Source organism: Mastigoproctus giganteus, chromosome 1, assembly GCF_048544385.1.
Source record: "Mastigoproctus giganteus isolate SK-2022 chromosome 1, ASM4854438v1, whole genome shotgun sequence".
In the NCBI taxonomy this organism is placed as follows: domain Eukaryota; kingdom Metazoa; phylum Arthropoda; class Arachnida; order Uropygi; family Thelyphonidae; genus Mastigoproctus; species Mastigoproctus giganteus.
In genome coordinates this window covers 277,586,313-277,611,058 of record NC_143575.1, presented here as the reverse complement: position 1 = coordinate 277,611,058, position 24,746 = coordinate 277,586,313, and the positions used below count along the sequence as shown (strand labels likewise).

Sequence of the window (24,746 nt, the reverse complement as noted above, 5' to 3'; positions counted from 1 at the left end):
AGACAAGGTTGCCCAAACACCAAAGCAACCCTTTCCACCCTGGCATGCTCATCTCCCAGCATGTGACTTATCCGTTAGAAATTGGGCAAAGTCGGACACTCCATCATCAGTTTACCTGTAGCATTCAGCACACCAAGCTGAACATTCTGACGGTTCGAGGTCGGAGTCATATGTGGGATCTGCCGCTGTCTTTACAGACAGTACTACATCGGAGCAGATTCCCTCTGAATGCAGCATATTTACTGCAGAGCTGCATGCTATTGAGTTAGCTTTGGATCACATCAGTAAATGCCAATACCAACGGTTCATTTTATATTCTGACTCTCTCAGCGTGTTACAGGCTTTAATAACTGTGAGATATAATTCTCATCCAGTTCTGTCTAGCATTCAGCAGAAGATTCACTTTCTCCATGAACGTGAACATGATATCCTCTTCTGCTGGATTCCCAGCCACATTGGGATTATGGGAAACGATTTGGCTGACACCGCAGCCAAATTAGCAATTCTCAATAATAATCGCTGCCTGTCAGTCCCCTATACAGACTACAGGCAAATAATACACGAGAAAATACATTCCCAATGGCAGGATTCGTGGAATAGACAGACTGCGAATAAATTATATCAGATAAAGCCTGTAATTGAACCATGGCAGTCTAGTCTGCGCAGGAATCGTAAGGAGGAAATTGTTCTTGCCCGGACCCGCATAGGACATAGTCATTTGACACATTCTTTTTTGCTGACTGCTGATGACCCTCCTATGTGTGAGTCTTGTGGCACAATTTTATCAATTAGACACATTTTAATTGACTGTCCAGATTTTAGCAATATCCATTTTACCGCTTTTAATCATCTGGCTGAGCCGTATACACTCAGTCAGATTTTATCTGACAATGACAATGTGTCTGCTATTTTTAGTTATTTTAAATCAATAAAGGTTTTTACTTGTATTTAATATTTACATATTATTGTTATTTTTTTATTGATTTATTTTTTCTACATTTTATACCTTTGTTATTTTATATACTGACATGGTGACCTAAGTAATTAGGTCAGTGAAAATTAAAATTTTTTACATATCATCTGAGTTTGGCGCATTATAGTCTTAGTTGCTAATGCGCCAATAAAAACCAAACAAACAAACATATGACCCACTTCCGAGCCACTTCCGGAATGTAACACGTGATGAGTACCGTGAACCCGCTGGTATTTAAAGATGCACTGCAGAACAAAGTAAAATACCGCTGAAGAAGAAGGCAGGAGCCTTTGAAAGCTATGGTTTTATCGCTTTTAATTTACTATATTTTAATGTATATTTTATGTATTTTAGTTGTAAAGTTAAATATAATTTATTGTAAATACAGTCAAATATAATTTATTATAAATACATAGTTATCAAAATTCTGGTTTTCGTTTTCATTGTGTTTTATTTCTACGTAAGGTTGGTGGAAAACATTCAAAACTACAATATAAATATTTATTCGTTCTTTTCTGCGATTTATGTTGCACTGCTTGTGGATGGAACACTTGCAGCTTCTACTCTATCTGCTGAACTGCTTAACGCTTCTATTGCTTTCTTTAAATACTTCCGTATATCATCTTGTTTATGACTTTGTAATTTCTTTGTGATAAAATTATTATGCACCATGTGCGCCATGACGTCCTTAAGACTGAAGCTATGGTTCTGTTCTATAAATTTAATAACTGCTTCAATGGACTTTTCTGCAGTAGCCCAAGATATCTTTTCTTCTTCAACTTTGTCATTTTCTTCACCAGTTTCTTCTGAATAATTCTCTTCTATCTTATCAGGAGTTATAATGTTTTGAATAATTTCTTGATCAGTGAAAGTCGCTGCAACTTCAACATCATCTTCAATGCGTATCCACTCTTCTATGTCATCAGCATTAAATTTGCGTAGAGGGTTGTCTTCCGTACATCATTTAACAGTTTCCATCAGTTCTTTCACTTCAGTTGCCGTCAGCTTTATGTGAAATCCTTTAAAATCTTCGTTTTGGTCAGATTGTAGATCTGCAAACATCGCGTTCGGCCATAACTTTTACCACGCTCTTAAAAGAGTTACAGGCTTGACTGCAGTCGCGAGTGAAAATGTTGCATCTTTGATTGTAAAACTGCATTGAAATTCTGCAGGGTCGACATTCTTATGCATCATTTTCGTCATAAAATCATTTTTATAATGACATTTAAAGTTCCTAATGACTCCTTGATCCATGGGTTGAATTAATGGTGTTACATTTGGTGGCAAGTAACATGCAAAAATATTTCCACAATCAGACACTAATTTTGATTCATGCGGGTTTGCCCTACAGTTGTCGAGAAGTAGCAGGCACTTCGTATTTGCAGGCTTCTCCAATTTTTTCAATTTCTGATGAACTGATGGAACAAAATCATGAACAAACTAATCGTGAAATATATTTTTGTCCATCTAAGCATTCTTTAGGGCTTTATAGGTCACAGGTAAGCACAATTGGCCCGTGGGTGCTGAAATTTACCAATCACCAAAAGCTTAATTTTATGCTGACCTGAAAAATTAGCACACATAAGAACGGTTACTCTTTCCTTATTAAGCTTAAACTCTGTTGCATTTCATTCTTGGTTTCCAGTAAACCGCTGTTTCATCAGCATTATATTTCAAAATGGCGACTACAAGCTCGCTTGTGGTCACCATTTTGAAATGAGCTCAAAAATTCACAAAAAAGTTTTGAGTTTTTGAAAAGTCCAGATTCTCGGGTGGGCCGGATTTTCGGACTTTTACTGTATATCGTGAGTTGAGATATAAATATTTTGCTGGCATCTCATTTAGTTCCTGCTCTTAAATTCCACTGCAGTCAGACGTAATTCTGGCAGTCATGGAACTTCATCCAAACTGCAAGAACCTCATCCTGATAGGATGAGGTTCTTGCAGTTTGGAAGATTTTAGATGATCATAATATTGTCATCCATTATCTATTTAAAAAGAATATGTAATTGTAACTACAGCTTGTTTTACACAGTACTGTACAAATATTTCCTACAATCACAGAAAAATAATGTACAGTGCATAGAAAAATTTTATATTGTACGTTACAATAAAGCAAAAATAATTTCCTATTCCACAATATGGAAGGAGTTTTTCAGTTATTATTACTACCACCAGTCTCTTCAATGATAAGTAATGGTGGATCACCCCAATTATACTTAAAAAGAATGCATCTCTAATTGTATTTTATTGTCGTACCTGATTTTTTTTTAACCATTATTAATAATTTTCTTTTAAATCAAAGTTTCTCATAGCTTGATACAGCTATCTTATTAGGCTATACTTCACCACAATGTATACTACGTGCTAAGTTGTACTCTCTTTAGTACACAATGAAGATCATTCGTTCATTCATCTCTTTATAAAGAAGTCAGGCAACTCTGTAGCCAGGTGGGCAGGAGCAGCGGTGCACATCACACGCTTCTTGATTAGGCTGGGGTTCGAACCTGTGCCCACCAAATACGGAGGATGTGGAAAGGTCAGGGAATTACCACCGCATATCCCTGGAGCAATATGGCCTTAGTTGCTAATGCTCCTAAAAACAAAATAACGTTTTCATAAAGAACTCTGAAAATTAGACTTCATCCAGCTTCTACAACTTCAGAGAAAGTCTACTTTATATTCACTATTCCCTTCCATAAAGGTCATCTATTACCAACTTGCTGGCCACTATTAATGCCATCCTTTAAATGTTTGAAATAAAATGATAACCAGCAGTCACTTCTCTGAAATTGGGCTGCTTTGATGCTTCCAAGTCAACCAACCTCTTGCCTACCTGAAGTGTCACTGTCAGATTAGAGCAGATATTCTTTGTTTCCTGTCACTAAACAGAGTAGTGAAGCTTTGTGCATCGGATTGTGCCCTAATGAGGTTCGTCCCTCAGAAATCCCACAATTCTCATGCATCTTATGGACCGAAAATATACTGGGTGTGCACAGTGATGTTTTTAATGCTCACCATGGCTACATAAAGTATGATCAAAATATCAGGTGGACCTTCTGAAAAGAGGTAGTTCTTTCACTGTGGACCACTTTGGATCACACGAAACATGGGTTGCTGAACTAAACATGAATGAAACATTTTTATTAGGGTTAGAGGTAGCAAACTCAAGTAATTTGGCTGTAATTCTAGGAAGCCTTAGCCATTTGTATCCATTATATCTTATTCAGTTTGTGTTTTGGTGCCTTCAATTTAGTTGACTCTTCATGCATGAAGTGTGGACTAAAGTGAAGGCACCAAAACACAATTTAAGGCCAACCAATAGAACAAATGAAGCCAGCAAAAATTTCACAGATGTTTGATGCCCTAGGAGGTATTGAAGATGATGCATTCTTTTGAGGAAAGTGAAAGTTCATATTATAAATTGGCAATGATGACAATAGTGACTAGTTTTTGGTGTTCTATTATGAGTAAAAGTTCAGTTCTTCATGTGATATTTTGTTTAGTAAGCACTTGGAAATTTGTTTCAGTTATGCACAGCAAAATATTTTTTCCAAAAGTTGCATTTTAAAACATGGGTGCTTCTTATCTTGCAGAAAATTTGGTATATTAAAATTTAATATATTACATTTTGTACTTATTAAATAAAACCAGTTTCGTTGTTCATATAAGTTGCTTCTCCAGCCCACCATCTTGAAAAAATAATTAATCCCCATAATTAACTATCCATGGTTAATAAGCAATTGGCCACCACCATTTTGAAAAAATAAGTAGTCTTAGTTACAGCTTGTGTAGTTCTCATGAAACATTTTTATTAGGATTAGAGAAGCATGCACCTATCCCCCCCACTTCTGCACATATGCAAAATAGGTCTCATCTGTTCATAATATCTCAAATCAAGTAATGTCAGTGTGTTATTTAACAACTATAAACACAGAATCCCAATATCTGAGTGAACTTAAATGCAAAAATAAAAGAAAAGAGATTTAAGCAGAGGTTTGTAAGCAGAATGAGAACGGCCTTTAGCCTCATGGCAGGGAAGGGGATCACACAATAAATAAATTTGATGAATTTGAAGTGTTGGTCAAGACATCAAAGGTGGATATCGTTGGGATAGCAGAGACGTGGTGTCACAGAGATATAAGGAATGCAGAACTGGAATTTGACACAGTGTGTACAGAAAGGATAGACAGGATAGGAAGGGAGAAGGTGTTATGCTGTTAATTAAGAAAAACATAAAATCAAAAGAAGTGCATCCAGTTGATATAGATGAAAAGTGCACTGTTGCGTCAGTTTGGTGTGACATAAGCATTGTGAAAGCAAAAATAAGAGTAGGAGTGTGTTATAGGCCTAATGATTCGAATGAGTACAGTGAACAATTGTACAGAGAAATAGAGTGGGCTAGTAAATCAGAATGTCTTATAATGAGGGATTTTAACTTTCCAGATATTGACTGGAACTTGTGGGTTGGTCACTCACACACTAGTAAGACTTTTGTGGATTTATTGGATGATTGTTTTCTGCAGCAGCATGTTCGAGAGGCAACCAGAGAGGGTAATATTCTTGATCTGGTAATCAGCAGTGATCATTCGTGTATTAAGAATTTGCAGATAAAGGAACCACTAGGTGGCATTGATCACAGTGTAGTGATATGGGATTTACTTAAAGATATAATTATCATCAGGGGTAAAGGAAAGGGTTTTTGCTTCCGTAAAGGTGAGTACAGTGGTCTCAGACAGTTTTTAAATTCTGTACAGTGGGATCAACTGACGATGTTACAAACAATAAATTCTAAATGTGGGAATCATTTAGGGAATTAATTGTGGAAGCTACTAAAAGTTACATACCTATTAAGAAATATTGTTCAAGTTTTAGGCCTAAATGGTTATCAAATGAACTAATGAGACTCGTGACAGAGAAGAAAAATGCATGAGATGCATATAAATTATCAAGCCACTCAGAAGCCTAAGGCGGATATAAGCTAGTCTGTAATCAGGTCACAGAGGAGGTTAGCCAGGCAAAGGCAGATTACGAGAAATCTTTGGCAAAGGATGCTGAGAAAAACAGCAAGGATTTATTTACTTATATAAACTCTAAAAAGAAGGGGATGAATCTGATTGGTCCACTTGATAATGTTCTACTGTTGATGATCCTGCTCAGATAGCAAACCAACTGAATGAGTATTTTGCATCTACATTTACACATGAGGAGTTATTAAGGTTTGAAAATGGCAGAAGGTTATCAAATTATAGCAGGGTGCTTAATGATTTTGTAATAACTGAGAGCAAAGTGGAGGATAAATTGTTGAAGTTAACCGTAAGAAAGGCACCTGGGGGTGGATGGGATCTATCCTATATTAAAGGAGGCGGAAAAGCAACTAAGTAAACCCTTAGCCATAATTATGAGAGCATCCTTGGACTCAAGGAAGGTCCCCACGGACTGAAGGTGTGCAAATGGGGGATCGAAGGGTGACACGGGTAATTACAGACCAGTTAGTTTAACTTCTGTTCCGGGTAAAATAGTGGAGTCACTGGTTAAAGTTGCATTGCAGGATCATCTAGACAAGACTGCAGCAATAATTCAGACACAGCATGGGTTTGTTAAGGGAAAGTCTTGTCTGACAAATTTGATAGGATATTATGATGTGGTTATAAAGGAACCGGATGCAAAAATTAATTTTGATATCATATATTTGGATTTCAGGAAAGCTTTTGGCACTGTTGCACATGGAAGACTATTGTACAAATTGGATCAGAATGGTATTAAGGGTAAGTTGCTACAATGGATAAAAGGATGATTGAGTGGGAGAAGACAGAGGGTGGTAATTAATGGGTGCTGCTCTTCATGGACTAATGTTATTAGTGGAGTCCCACAGGGTTCGGTATTGGGTCCTCTGTTGTTTTGTATATTTTATCAATGATATTGATGAAGGTATATCAGGCTTAGTGTCGAAGTTTGTGGATGATACAAAGGTTGGCAGGGTTGTTAATGACAGTAAGCTACTGCAACAGGATCTAGATAATTTGGGCAGATGGGCTAAGAAGTGGCAACTGAAGTTTAACCTTGACAAATGCAAAGTACTGCATATGGGTAGAAGTAACCCCAGAGAAACGTACCAACTATGTGGTACTACACTTAAGGTGGTAGAAAATTAAGAAGACCTGGGAGTAATTGTGCAGTCAGATATGAAGTGTTCTGAGCAATGCAGACAGGCTGCCAGGGCAGGTCATGGGGTTTTGTCAGTGATGTATGGGAATTTTGCTAGCAGGGAGAAGGAGGTGATTGTCCCTCTGTATAAAGCAATGGTCAGGCCGTACCTTGAGTACTGCGTACAGGTCTGGAGGCCTCATTTTAGGAAGGATGTAGATTTGCTTGAGCGTATACAGAGCAACAAGATTGGTTAGGGAATGAAGGGATCCTCTTACCAAGAGAGGCTTGAGTTCTGGAAATTGCAGTGGCTGGAGACTAGGCACCTGCGTGGTGATCTGATTGAGGTGTATAAGGCCTTGAATGGGTTGAGCACACTGAATTCTGATGGGATTCTTTCACTTGTTCAGATTATGAACCTAAGGGGGCATAAATTCAAATTAAGAAAAGGTAGATGTAGAATAGATGTGTGGAAATTTGCCTTTAGCCAGCAGGTGGTTGATTGCTGAAACAAACTTCCATCTGTCGTTGTGGAAGTTGATAGGTTAAATAAATTTAAGGAGGAACTGGACAGGCATTTGGAGGGAATGGTGTGATTTTTTTTTTTTTTTTTTTTTTTTTTTTGGCTGATGCTATAAGCTCATACACTTGCTTTCTTGTATCACATGCCACTACTACTGCTACGAGCCCCCCCCCCCCACCTGTGTTGATAATCCATGTTGATTCACAATGAACCAAAATGGACAATCAACTCAGGTCTGCCAACTATTCTACAGTCTCCTTGAATCACAATGAACCATAACACAGAGCCAGGAGTCCCCAAACCCCATAAAACATACATTCATTCATGCATGGGAAAATGATGCCTTATTGGCACTCTGTCAGTCTTAATCCAAGCCAATCAGCATCATCTCAATTCCTGGTGAACCACTGGGTTGTCTCAATGCAGTGGTTCACCGGGAGCTGCTATATAAATTATAAAGGGCCCCCTTGACGAGTAACTATTCATATGCTGTCCTTCATTGAACAATATCTGATTCTATTGCTCAATCAAATTCAAAACAGGATTTGTTCAAAGCGGAGTGCTCCGAGGGGACCTTCCTCCTCCAGCAGTTCACACAGCAAGGAGGGTCAGCAGTTTTTGAACAAACCTCAAGTCTCATCTTTATGGAACTCGTTTTAAAGATGATGAACAGTTAAAAGCAGCTGTGGAATCCTTGTATTATGGCCAATCTGAAGGTGTTTTTTTTTTTTTCTTTCTTTTTTTGTGATGGGTTAAACTCTGCAAATTAAATACAATAAGTATATTGGAACTTCAGGGTGAATAAATTGAAAATTAAAAAGCAGAATTTTATAACCATGTTATTATACCCTCTTTTCAGAACTTTTTGACCACTCCTCATATTATACTTAGTAAAAGGGCTGCATTTCGTTAAAAAAATTGGGAACCAGAGGTTTAAATAATTAAATTATATTGTAATGAGCTGTTATATAAATTAAAAATTGCTGTTTGACAAGTAGAACATTTTTACTTTTCAAAGAGGAAGAGCAAAAGATGCACTTAACACTTTTAAACATGGGCACAGTGAAGAAGCTCGTGGAGTGCAAGCTTCTTCACTCATTAGTAAAAAAATATATAATAAAAATAATCCTAAAAATGTTCCGGTGTTCTTTAATAATAATTATTATAATAATAATTAATGTTTAAAAAGTTAAAATTATTAATTAATTTAAAAGAAATTTTGAATTCAAATTACAGTAAGATACCATAATGTAGAGGCCCTGAGTTCAAGTGCATTAATGTTATTTATTTATTTATTTATTATTATTATTTTTTAATTGTTTGCTAATAATTTTATTGTTTTCATTTGGCTTGTGGCACACAAAAGTTTAACTTGTTTCAATACTTATTCAACTCAGATTATGCAGGTTAGGAGCACTTAAATTCTTGAGTAAATCTTCAGTGATATATAGCAAAATCCAAATGTGAAGCATATATATTCTCCTGACAGATTAACAAGGAAGGATATAATGTATAAATTTTACATAATCAAATAACTCTGCATAACCAAATAATTTTAGCTTCTAGCATCAGAATGTTGGGTTATGTTTCTACAACATGATATCAGAATTTACAAGTTTCACAGATTAATTTCTTCACCTCCCTCATGTTTTTCCCTCAGTGCAATTTTCTTAAATTCTGTTATATCAGGTGAGATTTCTCTTCCCCCTCCACTAGTTGTAGCAGAAGTTGTTGGTCATGTTCCTTCCTTTATTCCACCAAAATAAAAGCATCACTCCAACAATCTTAAAATCAATACCTTGTCTAGTTAGAGTAGCAGAACACCTTTTGGGGTAGAAATAGAAATTTTGAGCAGGAGTGTTTAGTAAAAAAACCTCTCCCCCGACCTCCTGAAGAACATTATCCCCACACCAGGAAAAGGAAAGCTTTAAACATTAGACGCAGGAAATATAAAAAGAAGCCACTTGATCCATCCTACAAAAAAAAAAGTGTTTAATATCATAAAATTTCAACCCCCTTCTGAACTATGTCCCTTTATTACAAAAATGATACCATTGTTGCAGTTTTGAGAACATTTCAAACACAAAGAAATGTAAAAAGACCTACTTGTACAAGAAGAATAGTTTTGATTATTGTTAAATATTTTGAAGAAGATGGCCTCCTCACTCCAGTGCCTAGAAATGGTCATCCAACAGATGCACAGAATTTTCAGAGAATCAAAGCAGAACAAAATCAAGCTGAAACCAATACGTTGGCAATATCCATCTTACTACATATTCATAATGGGTAAGTTTGCTTAAATTTACATATCAGATTAAACACCTTGCAGTCTATCTTGTAAGCTCCTCTAATCCTTTGTGGTAATTCCAGATAATAAACAGAAAATTTATTTATTGATTTATTTATCTCCATATGTTGGAACCACTCAATTATCAAAGTTGTAATTATGTGTGGTGGATGATTCACAAGAAGATTGATTTATAGACCATCCTGTAGATGTCTCAATCTCATTTTAAAGTAAAGAATAGCCCTACATGTGGATGAAAAAAAAAATCCTCACATAGTCATTAAAGAATGACTCTTATCTAAATAATAAAATCCTAAAGTGCCTCTTTGCATGAACTTTTATTATTGGATTACTCTTCACCCGAAAGTTGAATGTAAGGTGCTATTTGGAAACATGCATGATTATGGAGGGGGAAAAAAAAAAGGCGGGGTTGATTGTGCAGTCAGATATGGAATTATCTGAGCAGTGCAGACAGCCTGCTGGGTACTGCCCATGGGGTTTTTTCGATGTTATAAAATATCAGTGATAAGGAGGTGATTATCCCATTGTATAAGGCAAGTTAAACCTTGCCTTATACAATGGGATAAAAAATACAATGGGATTATTGCCTTGTACAAGTACTGCATACAGTCCAGAAGCCTCATTTTTGGAAGAATGTGGATTTGTTGGAATGGGTGCAGTTATGAGTGGAACTTTTAAATGGGCACTATTCCCTAGAAAGGTTTCAGTTCTGAAAATGGAATGCCTCAAGACTAGACTAGGCATTTGAAAGATCTGATTGAAGTGTTTAAGGCTTGAATGGTTTGATGGAATCCTTCCTTTTGCTCAGACTACATGCATGAGGGGGCATAAATTCAAATTGAGGAAGAATGGATACAGAATAGATGTGCAGAAATTTGCCTTCAGCCAGTGGGTAGTTGGTTGTTGGGGAAAAAAAAATTCCATATGTTGTTGTTGATTTCGTAGTTTGAATAAATTGAAGGAGGAACTAAACAAACTTAGAGGGGATAGCCAGGTGAAATGGGAAGTGTGTGTGTGTGTTTTTTTTTTTGGACTGATGCTGTATAATCTTGCATTGTTACCAATAATAATAATACTGGAGAGTGATACCTTTTACAGACTAAAATTATCCTTCCATTAAACAAATATAGGAATAATTTTATTATGCACAAATGTTATAACACCACTATGTGACAATATTCATGCAGGATGGTGCTGTAGCCTACATTTGAAACTGTTTCTATAAGCAACTTGTAGCAAAGAACACATTATCAGTCATTTTATTATTATTTTATTTTTATCCTTGGCCTGATAGATGTATGAACCTTTTCCCCTGCTGACATTTGGTAATGCAGTCATTTGAAATATTAGAATTGTAGAGATATTTCCCAACACCTGTAGCAGATCTAGAGCAGGAAATCTATCACAACATTCTTCTCATCAGGCACGTTCAGGGCAATTGTAAATGACAGTTCCTATCCACATCATCTACTAGAGTAATGGCTTGCAAACTGTGTGGCACACTTCATTGTTGAGGTTCAAAGGAATTTCAAATGAGATATATTTTATAACACTTTTTCATTTGCATTAGATCTTGAAATGCTGTTTTCTTAGCAGCTATGGGAAAACTTTGTTTTCTTATGTTTTTCTTGGTTTACCAATGTGTAAAATGACAAGGTGCCTCAGGAGGATGAAATCTATCCAATTATTAAGGGAGGCAGCAAAGGAGATAAGCCTTGAATGGTTTGAGCCTGCTCAATGCTGATGGGATTCTGCCTCTTGCTCAGAATAATCACCTGAGGGCATAAATTCAAATTGAGGAAAGACAGATGTGGGATAGATGTGCGGAAATTTGCCTTTAGCCAGCGGGTAGTTGGTTGGTGGAAGACTTCCATCCCTTGTTGTGGAAGTTGATAGCCTAAATAAATTTAAGGCTCAGCAGGTATTTTGAACGAACGGAGGGGTGAAGTGGAAGTGTTTTTTTTTTTTTTTTTTCTCTTCTCTGGCTGATGCTGCATAAGCTTGCTTTCTTGCATCATATGCCTTTACTAATGCTAATGCTAAAGCAAACCTCTAGCCATAATTATGAGTGCATCTTTGGCTTCAGGATTAGACCTTATGAACTGGAGATGTGCAAATTGATAAAGGGATATCAAAGGATGATATGAGTAATTACAGACCTGTTAGCTTAAATTCTGTTCTGGGAAAAATAATGGAGTTTATAATGCAGGAACATCTAGTCAGAAATGCACTTATACTGCAGTCACAACATGGATTTGTTAAGGGGCAGTCTTGTTTGACCAATCTGGTTTGATTTTATAATGCAGTAACAAAAGAACTGGATGCAAAAAATAAAATAAATTTGATGTCATATACTTGAATTTCAGGAAAGCTATATTGTTGCACATAAAAGACTGCTGTACAAATTGGAGCAGTGTGGCTTTAAGGGCAAGTTACTGCTCTGCATAAAGGGATGGTTGCATGAGAAAAGACAGTGGTTATTAATGGACACTGCTGTTCATGGACCAGTGTTATTAGTGAGTTCCACAGGGTTCAGTGTGGGGCTCATTGTTTTCTATATTTATTAATGATATTGATGAAGGTATGTCAGGCTTCATGTCTGAGTTTGCAGATGGTGAAAAGGTTGGCAAGGTTGTTAATGACAGTAATCAGGGTCAGTTGCTGCAAGAGGATCTAAGCAAATTAGGCCAGTAGGCAGTTGAAGTTTAAATTGATAAATGCAAGGAAAATGAAAAACATGTAGGGGTAATTGTGCAGTCAGATATGAATTCTCTGAGCAATGAAGACAGGCTGCCAGAATAGTTCATGGAGTTTTGTTTATGATATACAGGAAGTTTGCTAGCAGGGACAAGAAAGCGATTACCCCATTGTATAAGGCAGTGGTTAGGCTGTATCTTGAGTACGGCATACAAGTCTGGAGGCCTCATTTTAGAAACAATGTAGATTTGCTGGAATGGCCACAGAGAAGAGCAACATGATTGGTGAAGCCAGTGAAAGGATGGGTTTTCCAGAACAGGTTTTGAGTATTCAAATTGCAGTGTTTTGAGACTAGGCACCTCCAAGGTGATCTGATCAAGGTTTTTAAGACTTTGAATGGATTGAGCAAGCTTGATGCTGATGGCATTCTTCCTCTTGCTCAGTCACACACACACATGAGGGAGCATGAATTAAAATTAAGGAAGGATGGTTGCAGGATAGATGTGAGGAGGTTTGCTTTTAGCCAGCGGGTGTTTGACTGCTGGAATAAACTTCCATCTGGTGTTGTGAAGATGGGCAGTTTGAATAAATACAAGGAAGAGCCAGACATTATTGGAGAAGTGGATAAGTGATGTGGGAGTTTTTTTTTTTTTTTTGATGATGCTTTATAAGCTCTTCCTTGCATAATATGCCACTGTTAACAATAATTTCCAAAAATTTGTTTTTGTTTCGTAAGAACTTCACTCATTTCATTATACCAGCAACAACATTTAAAAATTGCCATAAATTCTGCTTGGACATTCTCATACCTAATCTTATAATTTTGTATAATTTATAAGAATCACTACTGGTGGTAATGTCTGAGTGGAACATTAGTTAATAAAGAAATATTGTAGTAGAGAATAAGGGAAGACAGAGAACTATTTATTAATACTGTACTATAATTTTTGTGAACTAGCATTAGCAGGGCACATGATGCAAGAAAGCAAGCTTATATAGCATCAGCCAAAAAAAAAACACAGATCCTTCTCATTTTACCCATCCACTCACTCCAAATGTTTGTCTAGTTCTGCCTTGAATCTGTTTAAGCTATCAACTTCTACAACGACAGATGAAAGTTTGTTCCAGCAATCAACCACCCGCTGGCTAAAGGCCAGCGGGTGGTTGATTCCGCACATCTATCCTACAAATGTCTTTCCTCGATTTGAATTTATGCCCTCTCAGACGATTATTCTAGGCAAGAGGAAGAATTCCATCAGCACTGAGCATGCTCAAACCATTCAAGGCATTATACACTTCAATCAGATCACCTCACAGCTGCCCAGTCTCCAAACACTGTAATTTGCAAAACTTAAGCCTTTCTTCGTAAGAGCAACCAATTGTTCCATTCACTAATCTTGTTGCCCTTCTCTGTACTCATTCCAAAAGCTCTACATCCTTCTTAAAATGAGGCCTCCAGAGCTGTATACAGTACTCAAGGTGTGTCCTGACCATTGCCTTATACAAAGAGATAATCACCTCCTTGTCCCTGCTAGAAAAATTCCTGTATATCGTTGACAAAACACCATGAGCTACTCTTGCAGACCGTGTGCACTGCTCAGAAAACTTCATATAAGCCTGTGCAATTACCCCCAGGTCCTTTTCACTCTCTACCACTGTCAGTGTAGTACCACACAGTTGATATGTTACTCTGGGGTTACTGCTTCCCGTATGCAGTACTTTACATTTGTCAATGTTAAACTTCAGTTCCCACCTCTTAGCCCATCTGCTCAACTTTTCTAGATCCTGTTGCAGCAGCATACTGTCATTAGTGTCATTAACAACCCTGCCAACCTTCGTATCATCTGCAAACTTGGACATTAAGCCTGATATACCATCATCAATATCATTAATGAATACAGAAAACAACAGACACTGGGGGACTCCACTAACAACATTAGTCCACAAAGAGCAGTATCCATTGATTATCTCTCTCTCTCTCTCTCCCCCCCCTCTCTCCCATTCCACTCAACCATCCCTTTATCCGTATCAGCAATTTGCTTCCAATGCCACACTGCTCCAATTTGTACAGCAGTCTTCCATGTGCAACAGTATCAAAAGCCTTTCTAAGATCCAAATATATGATATCAAAATTATTCTTTGCATCCAGTTCCTTTGTGACTACATCATAGTATCCAATCAAATTGGTCAGACAAGACTTCCCCTTAACAAACCCATGCTGTGTCTGAAGCTATAACTGCAATGTTTCTCTAACCACCTCCATTAGCCGACCGGGCTAGCCGAGTGGGTAAAGTACCAGCCCAGCAACCCAAAGGTCGCGGGTTCAATTCCCGCCTCGGGCTTGGATCAAAGTACTGCAAAAACCTTGGGAGGTGCAATATGGCTACAGAACCCGATGCGCCAATAACTACCAAATCAAAAAAAAAAAAAAAAAAACCACCTCCATTAATTTCCCTGGAACAGAAGTTAAGCTAACTAACTAAAATGCGACCCCAATACACAAAGGAGGATCAAAGGGAGACACAGGTAATTACAGACCTTGTCTCCCTTTGATCCTCCTTTGTGTATTGGGGTCGCATTTGCACATTTCCAGTCCATGGGTACCCCCCCCCCCAGTCCAAGGAAGCTGTCATAATTATGGCTAAGGGTTTGCTTGCTTCCTTTGCTGCCTCATTTAATATAACTGGATAGATTCCATTCATCCCAGGTGCCTTTTTTATGTTTATATTCAATACTTTCTCCTCCACTTTACTCTCTGTTATTACAAGATTATCTAGCTTACTGCCAGAGTTTAATACACCTTTGGCATTCCTCTCCCTGAATATCTCCTCATGTGTGAATGTAGATTCAAAATACTCATTTTAGTTTGTTATCCACCTGAGAAAGATCAACAGTTGAACCATCAATATCAGGTGGACCAATCTGATTCATCCCTTTCCTTCTAGAGTTTACATAATTAAAGAACACTTTGCTGTTTTTCTTTGCATCCTTTGCCAAAGATTTCTTGTAATTTGCATTTGCCTGCCTAACGTGCATTGCGACTTCGTTACAGAGGTTTATATCTATCATACGCTTCTGTATCACCTGTTAATTTATATGTATCCCATGCATTTTTCTTTTCTGCCACATGTCTGATTAGTTCATCTGACATCCATTTAGGCCTAAATCTGGAACAATATTTCTTAGTTGGCATGAAAAGCCAAGTAGTTTCCAGGATTATTTCTTTGAATGCTTCTCATTTTGAATTTGCTGTTAGTAACATCATCAGTTTGTCCCACCGTATAGAATTTAAATACTGTCTCAGACCACCGTATTCACCTTTACGAAAGCAAAAACCCTTCCCTTTACCCCTAATGGTAGTTACCTCTTTGAGTAAATCCCACTTCAGCACACTGTGATCACTGCCACCTAGTTCATTTATCTGCAGATTCTTAACGCATGAAGAATCACTACTGATGATCAGATCAAGAGTATTATTCCCTCTAGTTGCCTCCCGAACATGCTTCTGTAGAAAACAATCATATAATAAATCCACAAAAGCCTTGCTAGTGTGTGTGACCAACCCACAAATTCCAGTGAATCTCTGGGAAATTAAAATCCTCCATTATAAGACACTCTGATTTACTGGTCCACACTATTTCGCTGCACAATTGCTCATTATATTCATCAGATTCATTAGGCCTATAACACACCTAGTCTGATTTTTTCCTTTCCCAGTGCTTATGTCACACCAAACAGACTCAACATTGCATTGTCCACCAACATCAATTGGATGCACTTCCTTAGATTTTGTTTCTTAAATAACAGCATAACCCCTCCTCCCTTCCTGTCTATCCTTTCTGTACACATTGTACTCCCCAAATTCGAATTCTGCACTGTTTATGTCTGTGTGACACCATGTCTCTGATATCTTTGCCTTTGATGTCTTGACTTCCAGCTCATCAAATTTATTAACTATACTCCTAGCATTGGTGTACATGTAAGTATACATGCATCTGTTTCTGCTCTTAGTTATCCTAACACAGCCCATGTATTTACTTGTTCCACTATGACTTCTAGCAGTCCTGGAAATTCCCATTGCCTTCCTTTCTAGGCTGCTGTTCAATTGCATTTCAATAGAAGCAGTGCAAGAATCACTTTCACCTCTGCCAGGGGCTACTGTTAATCTATTAGTCTGTGTATCCCTCCACCCCCCCCAAGCTAGCAGTTTTCCAACCCACCTAACTCTGCCTCGATATCATCAGCAAATATTCTTGTACTCTTTCTATTTAAGTGTATCCCATCCTCGTGGAAGCAGTCTCTGCTGTTAACAAACTGTAAAGTATTATTAATGTATTTTCAGTTCCTTTTTGTTCTTTTGTAAGCTGCGTTGAAAGCTTACCTGTTTTTGAAAACTTGTTTTTGTCTTTAAAAAAATGGCAGAGAAATTTTTAAGAATGTTGGGGGAACATGCATTTGTTCTGCATGTAGTTGAAGTTATACAAAGATAGGATCAAAAAGGATTCAGGGAATTGACCATGTTTAAAATATTTTTAACATAAAATAAGAAATTATTTGTTTTTTAACTTAGAATTTCTTCAATTTTTTTTATATTTGGTGATGTTTTGGTTTCATGTTTTGTTGAGAATAAGTCATTTTTTTGGATATTCCTTTTTGAACAAAGTTCTTTGAAAACATTTTACTTTCTGTTGAAGTAAACACAGACTGTAGAAATAATTGGTGAAGTATATGGTGTTAAAGAGAAGTGCAATTTCAAGAGGTAGGCTATTTGAATGGTATAAGTATTTCAAAGTTGGATGCAGTATCATTGGAGGTGCTGCAGTTGCTGGAGTCTTGCATATCAACAAATGACAAACTTGTCTCCTGTATTGCAGCGTTATTTGGGATGATTGTCAAATAAGAGAAGAATAGCTTATTGAAGATAAGTTGGAATGTTATGTGGTGAATGTCATCATTTCTGATATTTTAAACTTGAAATGATAATACAATTATATTTAAAATAATTATATATTTTAGAGGCTTGGGCCTCTCTTTTACCCTGGAAGACTTCAGAAATATATGGTTTTTTAAAATGTATCGTTAAATAATTATGATAAATAACCGTACCACACTACATGGTTTTACCATAATTATTTAACAATACATTTTAAAAAATCATATATTTCTGAAGTCTTCCAGGGTAAAAAAGAGGTCCAAGCCTCTAAAATATATAATTATTTTATTTATAAATTCTTAAGTACTTAAGGAGATGCAGTTACAAGGAAGAGATCCCTGCAGTTACAAGGAAGAGATCTGATCCGTGAACAAATAAAAAATTGAAAATTACTCTATGACAATGCTCCTGTTCGTTGTGCAGCAGTAATTTCTAAATACCTTTCCAAACTATTTGGCACTGCCATATAACATCCTCCTTGTTTATCTGGCCTTGCACTATGTGATTTTTATTTATTTATTTTATTATTTGCCTTTTCCCAGTTAAAGGGATGACTTTTTCCAGTAAAGCAGAAACTAAGCAAGTAACTTTTAGAAAAGAACTTTGAATGTACTTCCAAAGGTTTTTATCAGTTGTACTCATCACTTTTGGAATATAAGTGATGAAAAAATTTGTAAGAGCAAAGGTTTTTATTTTGAAAAATTCAGTCCTGAAACTTGATTTTCCTTGTAGATTTTTTTTAGGGTTGGGAAACAATCTTACAACCACCTTGGTTATAAGATTGTTTTATTGTTGAGATTTTATAGTAGAAAGCTAGTAAAAAAAAAAAAAATTATAAATCCTTAATAGCAAATGGCGTTCATTTAATTAATACATCATATATAGAAATATATTTTTTGCAATATTATATTCCAATAATAATTTAGTTTTTCAGTTAAAGTTGGGTAAGAATTATAAAACTTTTTTTTGTTTTTTCATATTAAATATTTCATTTGCACGGTTATTTTCTTCCAGGAATTGCTTACTCGCCATAAGATACTGTGTGCAGAATTTTTAGAGAACAATTATGACAAAGTATTTAGCCATTATCAGCATCTTCTAAATTCAGAAAATTATGTAACAAGAAGGCAGTCACTAAAGGTAAATTTTTATTGCAACACCGTATTTTTTGAAGAAGTGCCTAAATTAAGAAAAGCCAGAAATGAATATTTCAGGCTACTCCTTACATTTTTATGAATTTCATTTTTTTTTCTCTTGTTTTTATTGAATAAACAACAAAAATATTTATATATTTATATAGACATGTCTGCAGTATAACTCCATAATAATGAACGTCAGAATAAGTAATCATTTAGTTTAATGAACGTTCTGAGCAATGTAGAATTCCTATCTTAGCAATATTGAATATTTTCAGAATAGCAGATTTTGTAATAAGGAATATTTCAGCTTAACCATTTTGTAATTTAAAATAATCTTGACTTTAATCTTGATCATTTTTCAATACATGACTCCCTTTTTTTACATTGGTTAAGCTGCAATATTCCTTATTACAAAATTTGTGCCAGGCAGCATTGTGTGAGAGAGCAAGAACAAACACAGTGTAATTATTACTGTACCTTCCAACTTTACCAGATTTTCAGAAATCATGTGTGTTTTTTTATGAATATACACATGTTAAACTTTTCAAATATTGACTTTACCAAATTAAGAAAAAATCAAATTACAATCCAAAGTGATGTGGATTTCAGTTGCTAAACTTTATCACAGAGCTCAGTGTTTAGCAAACTTTGTAGTTTTTGTTTGTTGATTGATTTAGTATTGAACAGTAGTAATGTTTTCGCATTTATTGCGATTTAGTGGCATTTTCATATTGTGATTTCTACTCCTATATAGTTGTCTAGTTTTTCTGAAATGGTTTGTAATTTAATTCTCCCAATTATTTGCTCTTGAAAGTGATGTGACATTGGAAATGTGTGGCTTACCCAAGGACTGATTTATTTTCTGAGTATTTTCTTCCCAGACATAAAGTATGATCAGACACTCACTCTGGGATAAAAAAAAAAATTCTATTCCATACACAAGTACTTCTGTATGATGTTTCACTTATTTCATAATAGAATGTAATGTGAATGAAAATTTAGCTAGGGTGTCCAGTGTACATGGAGAAAACAGAATTTTGAAGTACACTATTCTGTCTCATTGTTCCTCATAGTAAACTGCACAGCATTGCAATTTAAAAGATTTAGAATTTACAATTTAAAAGATTAAAAAATTATTAGAAACATGCAGCTTAACCAAGATTTATTTTCTGTTAGTATTGTTTTCCCTGAACATATTAAGTATCATGCCTACTCTGGAATAAAATATTCTGAAATATTTCAGAATTTAATATATCCTCTGCCAGTTTTAAAGGGTATGTTTTGTAGTAGTTCCCATAAATTGTTCTGAATAAAATGTAGGTATGCCATTCCTGATATCCTTGCTAGTTAAAAATAAGGACCAATAAAATTTCTCCAAGAACACCAAGCATTAAAGGTAAATGTGGGTTGATAATGAACTGACAGATATGTGTGCATTTTCTTTGATCCAGTTAGGATCAAATTTGAGAGTGTAAAAGTACATTTCTTGTGTAAACATGATTATCTGTAGCCAGAACATGTCTGAGAAATTGAGAATCATGAGTACATTGCAAAATATGCCAGTGACAAAATAATTCTTGTACAGGCATACTATGAAATGGATACAATTGCTGTTCACTTAATTTTCTCCATACACTAGCAGATGAAGTTGCTTGTACAAGAATTGTTGAACAGTACAAAGCATTTACTCTTAATGGTGTCAGTGTACCTGTTTCTCTAGGCACCAGTTGTTCTTTTTCCAGAGTAATGGAGAAATCCATCAACCGACAACTCTTAAAAAACTATTACCCATCTTTGAACAAATTAAAAAAGTTTTTGAAACTCAAGCAGGTGCTCTTGATATTTCTAAGGATTTTGGTTGTATTTAGCATAAAGGGTCTTCTAAACAAGCTCCCATCTTATGGTCTGCCTGTTTTTTGCAATTAGGTATCCAATTTCTCGCTCTCTGAATGCTCACTTGCAGGTGAGCATTCAGAGAGAAAAAAACGAGGAAGGCACACTCTCTCTCTCTCTTCTAACTTTACTAATGCTGGTGTTCCCCAAGGTTCAGTTATTTTTTTCCTCATGTCTATTTATGGCCTTCCACTGAGTGGAAATCACATCTATAGTTTTGCCGATGATAGCATGCTACATTCTACATTTCTGTTTGAGAAAACTTGTCCTGCACAAATAGCCTTAACCTCCTAAATATCCACCACTTAGATCTTATAACATTTGGATTTCTAGACAGGATCACATATCTCTAAGAGGGATTTACTCTAACTTCTAATCTCTCTCTCTCTCTCTCTCTCTCTCTCTCTCTCTCTCTCTCTCTCTCTCACACATAAGACCTTCAGTTTTTCTGCATGCCTTTTCTGTAGATACTTCATGGGCACTGTTCTTAACTGGCATCTGTAGTTCCTGTTTCCCACTCTCTTTCAAACCAGTTTGAACACGTTTCAAACAATCATCATCCATTCACTGTTCAACTCCAAACTCACAGACTAACTTTTCCTCATTTATTTGTTCTATTTCTGTTTTCTGAAATAACTTTCCTTCATATGTATTTCCCAAAACTTATAATCTAAAGAAGTTCAAGTGTAATGTCAACAAGTATCTTCTGCTTTCTCAGCATTTTATGCGTGGTACTATTGTGTGCTTGGGGATGTCATTTTTTTTTAAAAAAGTGCATTAGTAAACTTTATTTAATAAAGTTGGGTTATTTTGAAATTGTCATTTTAACTTAAATAACATCATAATGATAAGTAAATTAATGTCTTAATTACATTTATTAATGATGATTAATTGTTACCAGTTCGGTTAACATGGGTGGCCAGTGCAATGTTGAATAAGTTTGGTGTAGCACTGTGAAAACAAAAATGAGAGCAGTCTGTGAGAAGAGTATAACTAACAGCAGTACAGACAAATAGAGCAGGCTAGTCAATCAGATTGTCTTGTTTGTCTGGGAGATTTTAATTTTCCATGTGAGCTTCCAGATATTGACTGGAACATGTGGATTGGTCACTCACACAGTAGCAACACTTTTGTGGATTTATTGGATGACTGTTTTCTACACCAGCATGTTAGAAAGACAATGAGAAAGGGCAGTATTCTTGATATGATTATCTTATATTGAACCAATAGGTGGCAGAGTGTATTTATGTAGTGTAACAACTGTCAAGGGTAAAGCTTTTGCTTTCATAAAGGTGACTAGAATGGTTTCACTCAGACAGTTTTTAAAATATATTCAGTGAGACCAGATGATGATGATGATGTTACCAAGTGAATTCTAAATGGGAAGCAATTAGGGTAGTAATCATTGAAGCTACTAGCCATTTTATACGAACTAAGAGATACTGTTCTTGGCTAAGACCTAAATGGATATCAAATATTTTGATAAGACTCATGGTAGAGAAGAAAAACACATGGGATGCATATAAATTATCAGATGGTACAGAAGCCTACATAAGATATACACTATTCTGCAATCAAGTCACAAAAGGTGATAAAGGTACATGTTAGAGGCAATGATTAAGAGTGCAATCCAGCGACATTTAGATAGATATAGCATTCTGAAGGACACACAATGTGGTTTTGTTAAGGGAAAATCGTGGGTTTTTTTTGATGAAAACCAAAACACAAAGGGTATTTAGAACCTATAGTACTTAGTATTGTACTATAGGTTGAAGGTTAAGATATTTGTTGATATTCGATTTGAACTACTGTAGATTGTAATTTTCAGGAAACATGTATGAAGGAAGGTTGTTCCAGAAAATGGAAATTGAGTGAATGAATAAATGAGGAAGAAGAAAAGTTAGACAGTAAAAGGATGTTGGCTGGTTGCTGCACATGTTTGAACTGCTTTGGAAGAGAGAGAGAGAGAGAGAGAGAGAGAGAGAGAGAGAGAATTATAGAAGCCAGTTCAGAAGAACAGTGTATCTATAGAAAAGGCATGTAGCAGAAACAGAACATCTATGAGATAGAGAGTGGAGAGACTTTGGAATGGAATCTAGCAACCTGGGATAGGTTTTGGAAGCATGGCCCCATATTTGAGAACAATATTCCACGTAGGGCAGATTTGCGATTTATACAGTGTGAGCAACCAAGAGCAAAGCATAAAACCCAGTTTTTTAGATGCAGAGGAAGCAATATTTGTATTGTGCTTATACCAAGAAAAAGATTAGCAGTTAGGATAATCCTCAATAGAGATATATGATCTTGCCTAGAAATTGGAGTGTCGTCGAAGATAAGCTTAGGAGTTCAAATCCATTTTGCATGATATAAGGCAGGGCAGAGTTTTAGAAGGATTGAAATCAACTAAGTTATCTTTGTCCACTGGAGAATTACCTGGGTATCAGCATTTAGGGAATCGGTAGTGGATATTTCAGAAGTTGAAGATGTTGGGGCATTACATCTTCTCAAACTGGAAGGTGGAGTGCAATGTGTTATCTTCATCAAAACTATGGATACAGTCAGTGGAGGAAGGTCATTAGTATACAAGAGGAAAAGAATGAGACAAAGAACTGTTGGGGAACACCAGCATTAGTGGGGAAGTTAGAAGACAGAGCCATCTACCATCACCCACAGTGAGTGCCTAGAGAGAAAACTGGATACCCAATTAAAAAACAGTTGGCAGACCATAATATGGAAGCTTATTTAGAAGACCTTTATTCCAAACATGATCAAAAGCCTTTTAAATGTCAAGAGTAACTGTTTGAGTTTCAGGCGTCTCTGTAGCTAGGTGGGAAGGAGCAGCAGTGCATAGCACATGCTTCTTGATTAGACCGGGGTTTCGAGCCCGTCACCACCAAATACGGAGGATGCGGAAAGGTCAGGGAATGACCACCGCATATCCCGGAGCAATATGGGCTTAGTTGCTAATGCTCCTAAAAACCAAATAACAAACAACAAACAGCTTGAGTTTCACAAAACCTTTCCATTGAATTTGTCCTTAGGTGGGTAACATAAGCCAGAACATCACCAGTGGATCAACACTGACAAAATCCATACTGGCGATCATTGATCAGATGAAAGGTTTCTAGATAGTTTAAGAGTTGACAGTTAATTGATTTCTCCATTAATTTAGAAAGAATAGAAGTTAGTGCAATTGAAAGGTATTTGTCACCCTTTTAAGGAACTGGCTGGATATGAGCAAATTTCTATGCAGAAAGGGAAAATACTTTTGAAATAGGTAGGTGATAAAAGGTGATACAGAGTAAACACAGGAGTACAAGTTATGAGAATAAGTAAAGAAATACCATCATGACGTGATACTTTCTTTGCATCAAGGCTGTTCATAATCCGTCTGACACCCTTTTGATGCAAAACCACATGAGGCATTTAATGGAGTGTACTGAGAATGGTGGTAGGTGGTTTACCTTTGGCTGAAGTGGTAGTAGAAGCATTTGGTTTTGACAGAGGTGGGAACAGAGATGGGAAAATGTTGGGGCCAGTAGTTTTGGCAAGAGACTAGGAAGCTCAGCTAACATTTAGACAAGAAGCAAGTTTCCTACTCTTACCTTTCAAAATTCTGGGTGCGAGGTTAGCCTGTGTGGACATTGCTCCTTAAAGCTCTTCAAACAGAGAAGTTTTTCCTGATTTATTTTCTGCTTTATTAGTTTAAATTGTCATATTAACTTATTTTCTAGAGTAGCTTTATATTCCTAGTTACGATACTTAGTTTAAAGTTTAACTTAGACAGAGATTTTGTAGATATTACTTAGTATCGGTAACGGTATCAAATCCACGTGTCACAAACCAAATTTTTTTTTTAACCAAATTTAGTCGATTTATTAACCAACTGTTATATCAAATTATCTTCTATAAGTAGATTATAGACCTAGTCAGGATCCTTAGTTTATTCTAAATTGAGATAGCGAGATTTGGAAGCTAATCAATAGTTACGAGTCCGTAGAAATACCGTTCGTGAATTCCCGCCATTTTTACACGATAGCATAAGCTTAGTGTCGTATAGTGCATAATATAATATTGTCAATTAATCAGTAAATCTATTAATCTTGATAAACTTTATTGTCAATTAAATTGTA

At 36.1% G+C, this 24,746-nt stretch overlaps 1 protein-coding gene across 1 annotated transcript in view; it reads left to right on the top strand.

Moving 5' to 3' along the window:
• Mo25 (calcium binding protein Mo25) overlaps positions 1 to 24,746 on the top strand; it is a 206,060-nt gene that overhangs the window by 129,974 nt on the left and 51,340 nt on the right. The window contains exon 6 of the mRNA XM_090386628.1: positions 18,596 to 18,721. Within this exon, the coding sequence (XP_090242754.1) occupies positions 18,596 to 18,721 (126 nt within the window). The remainder of the gene's footprint in view (positions 1 to 18,595; positions 18,722 to 24,746) is intronic.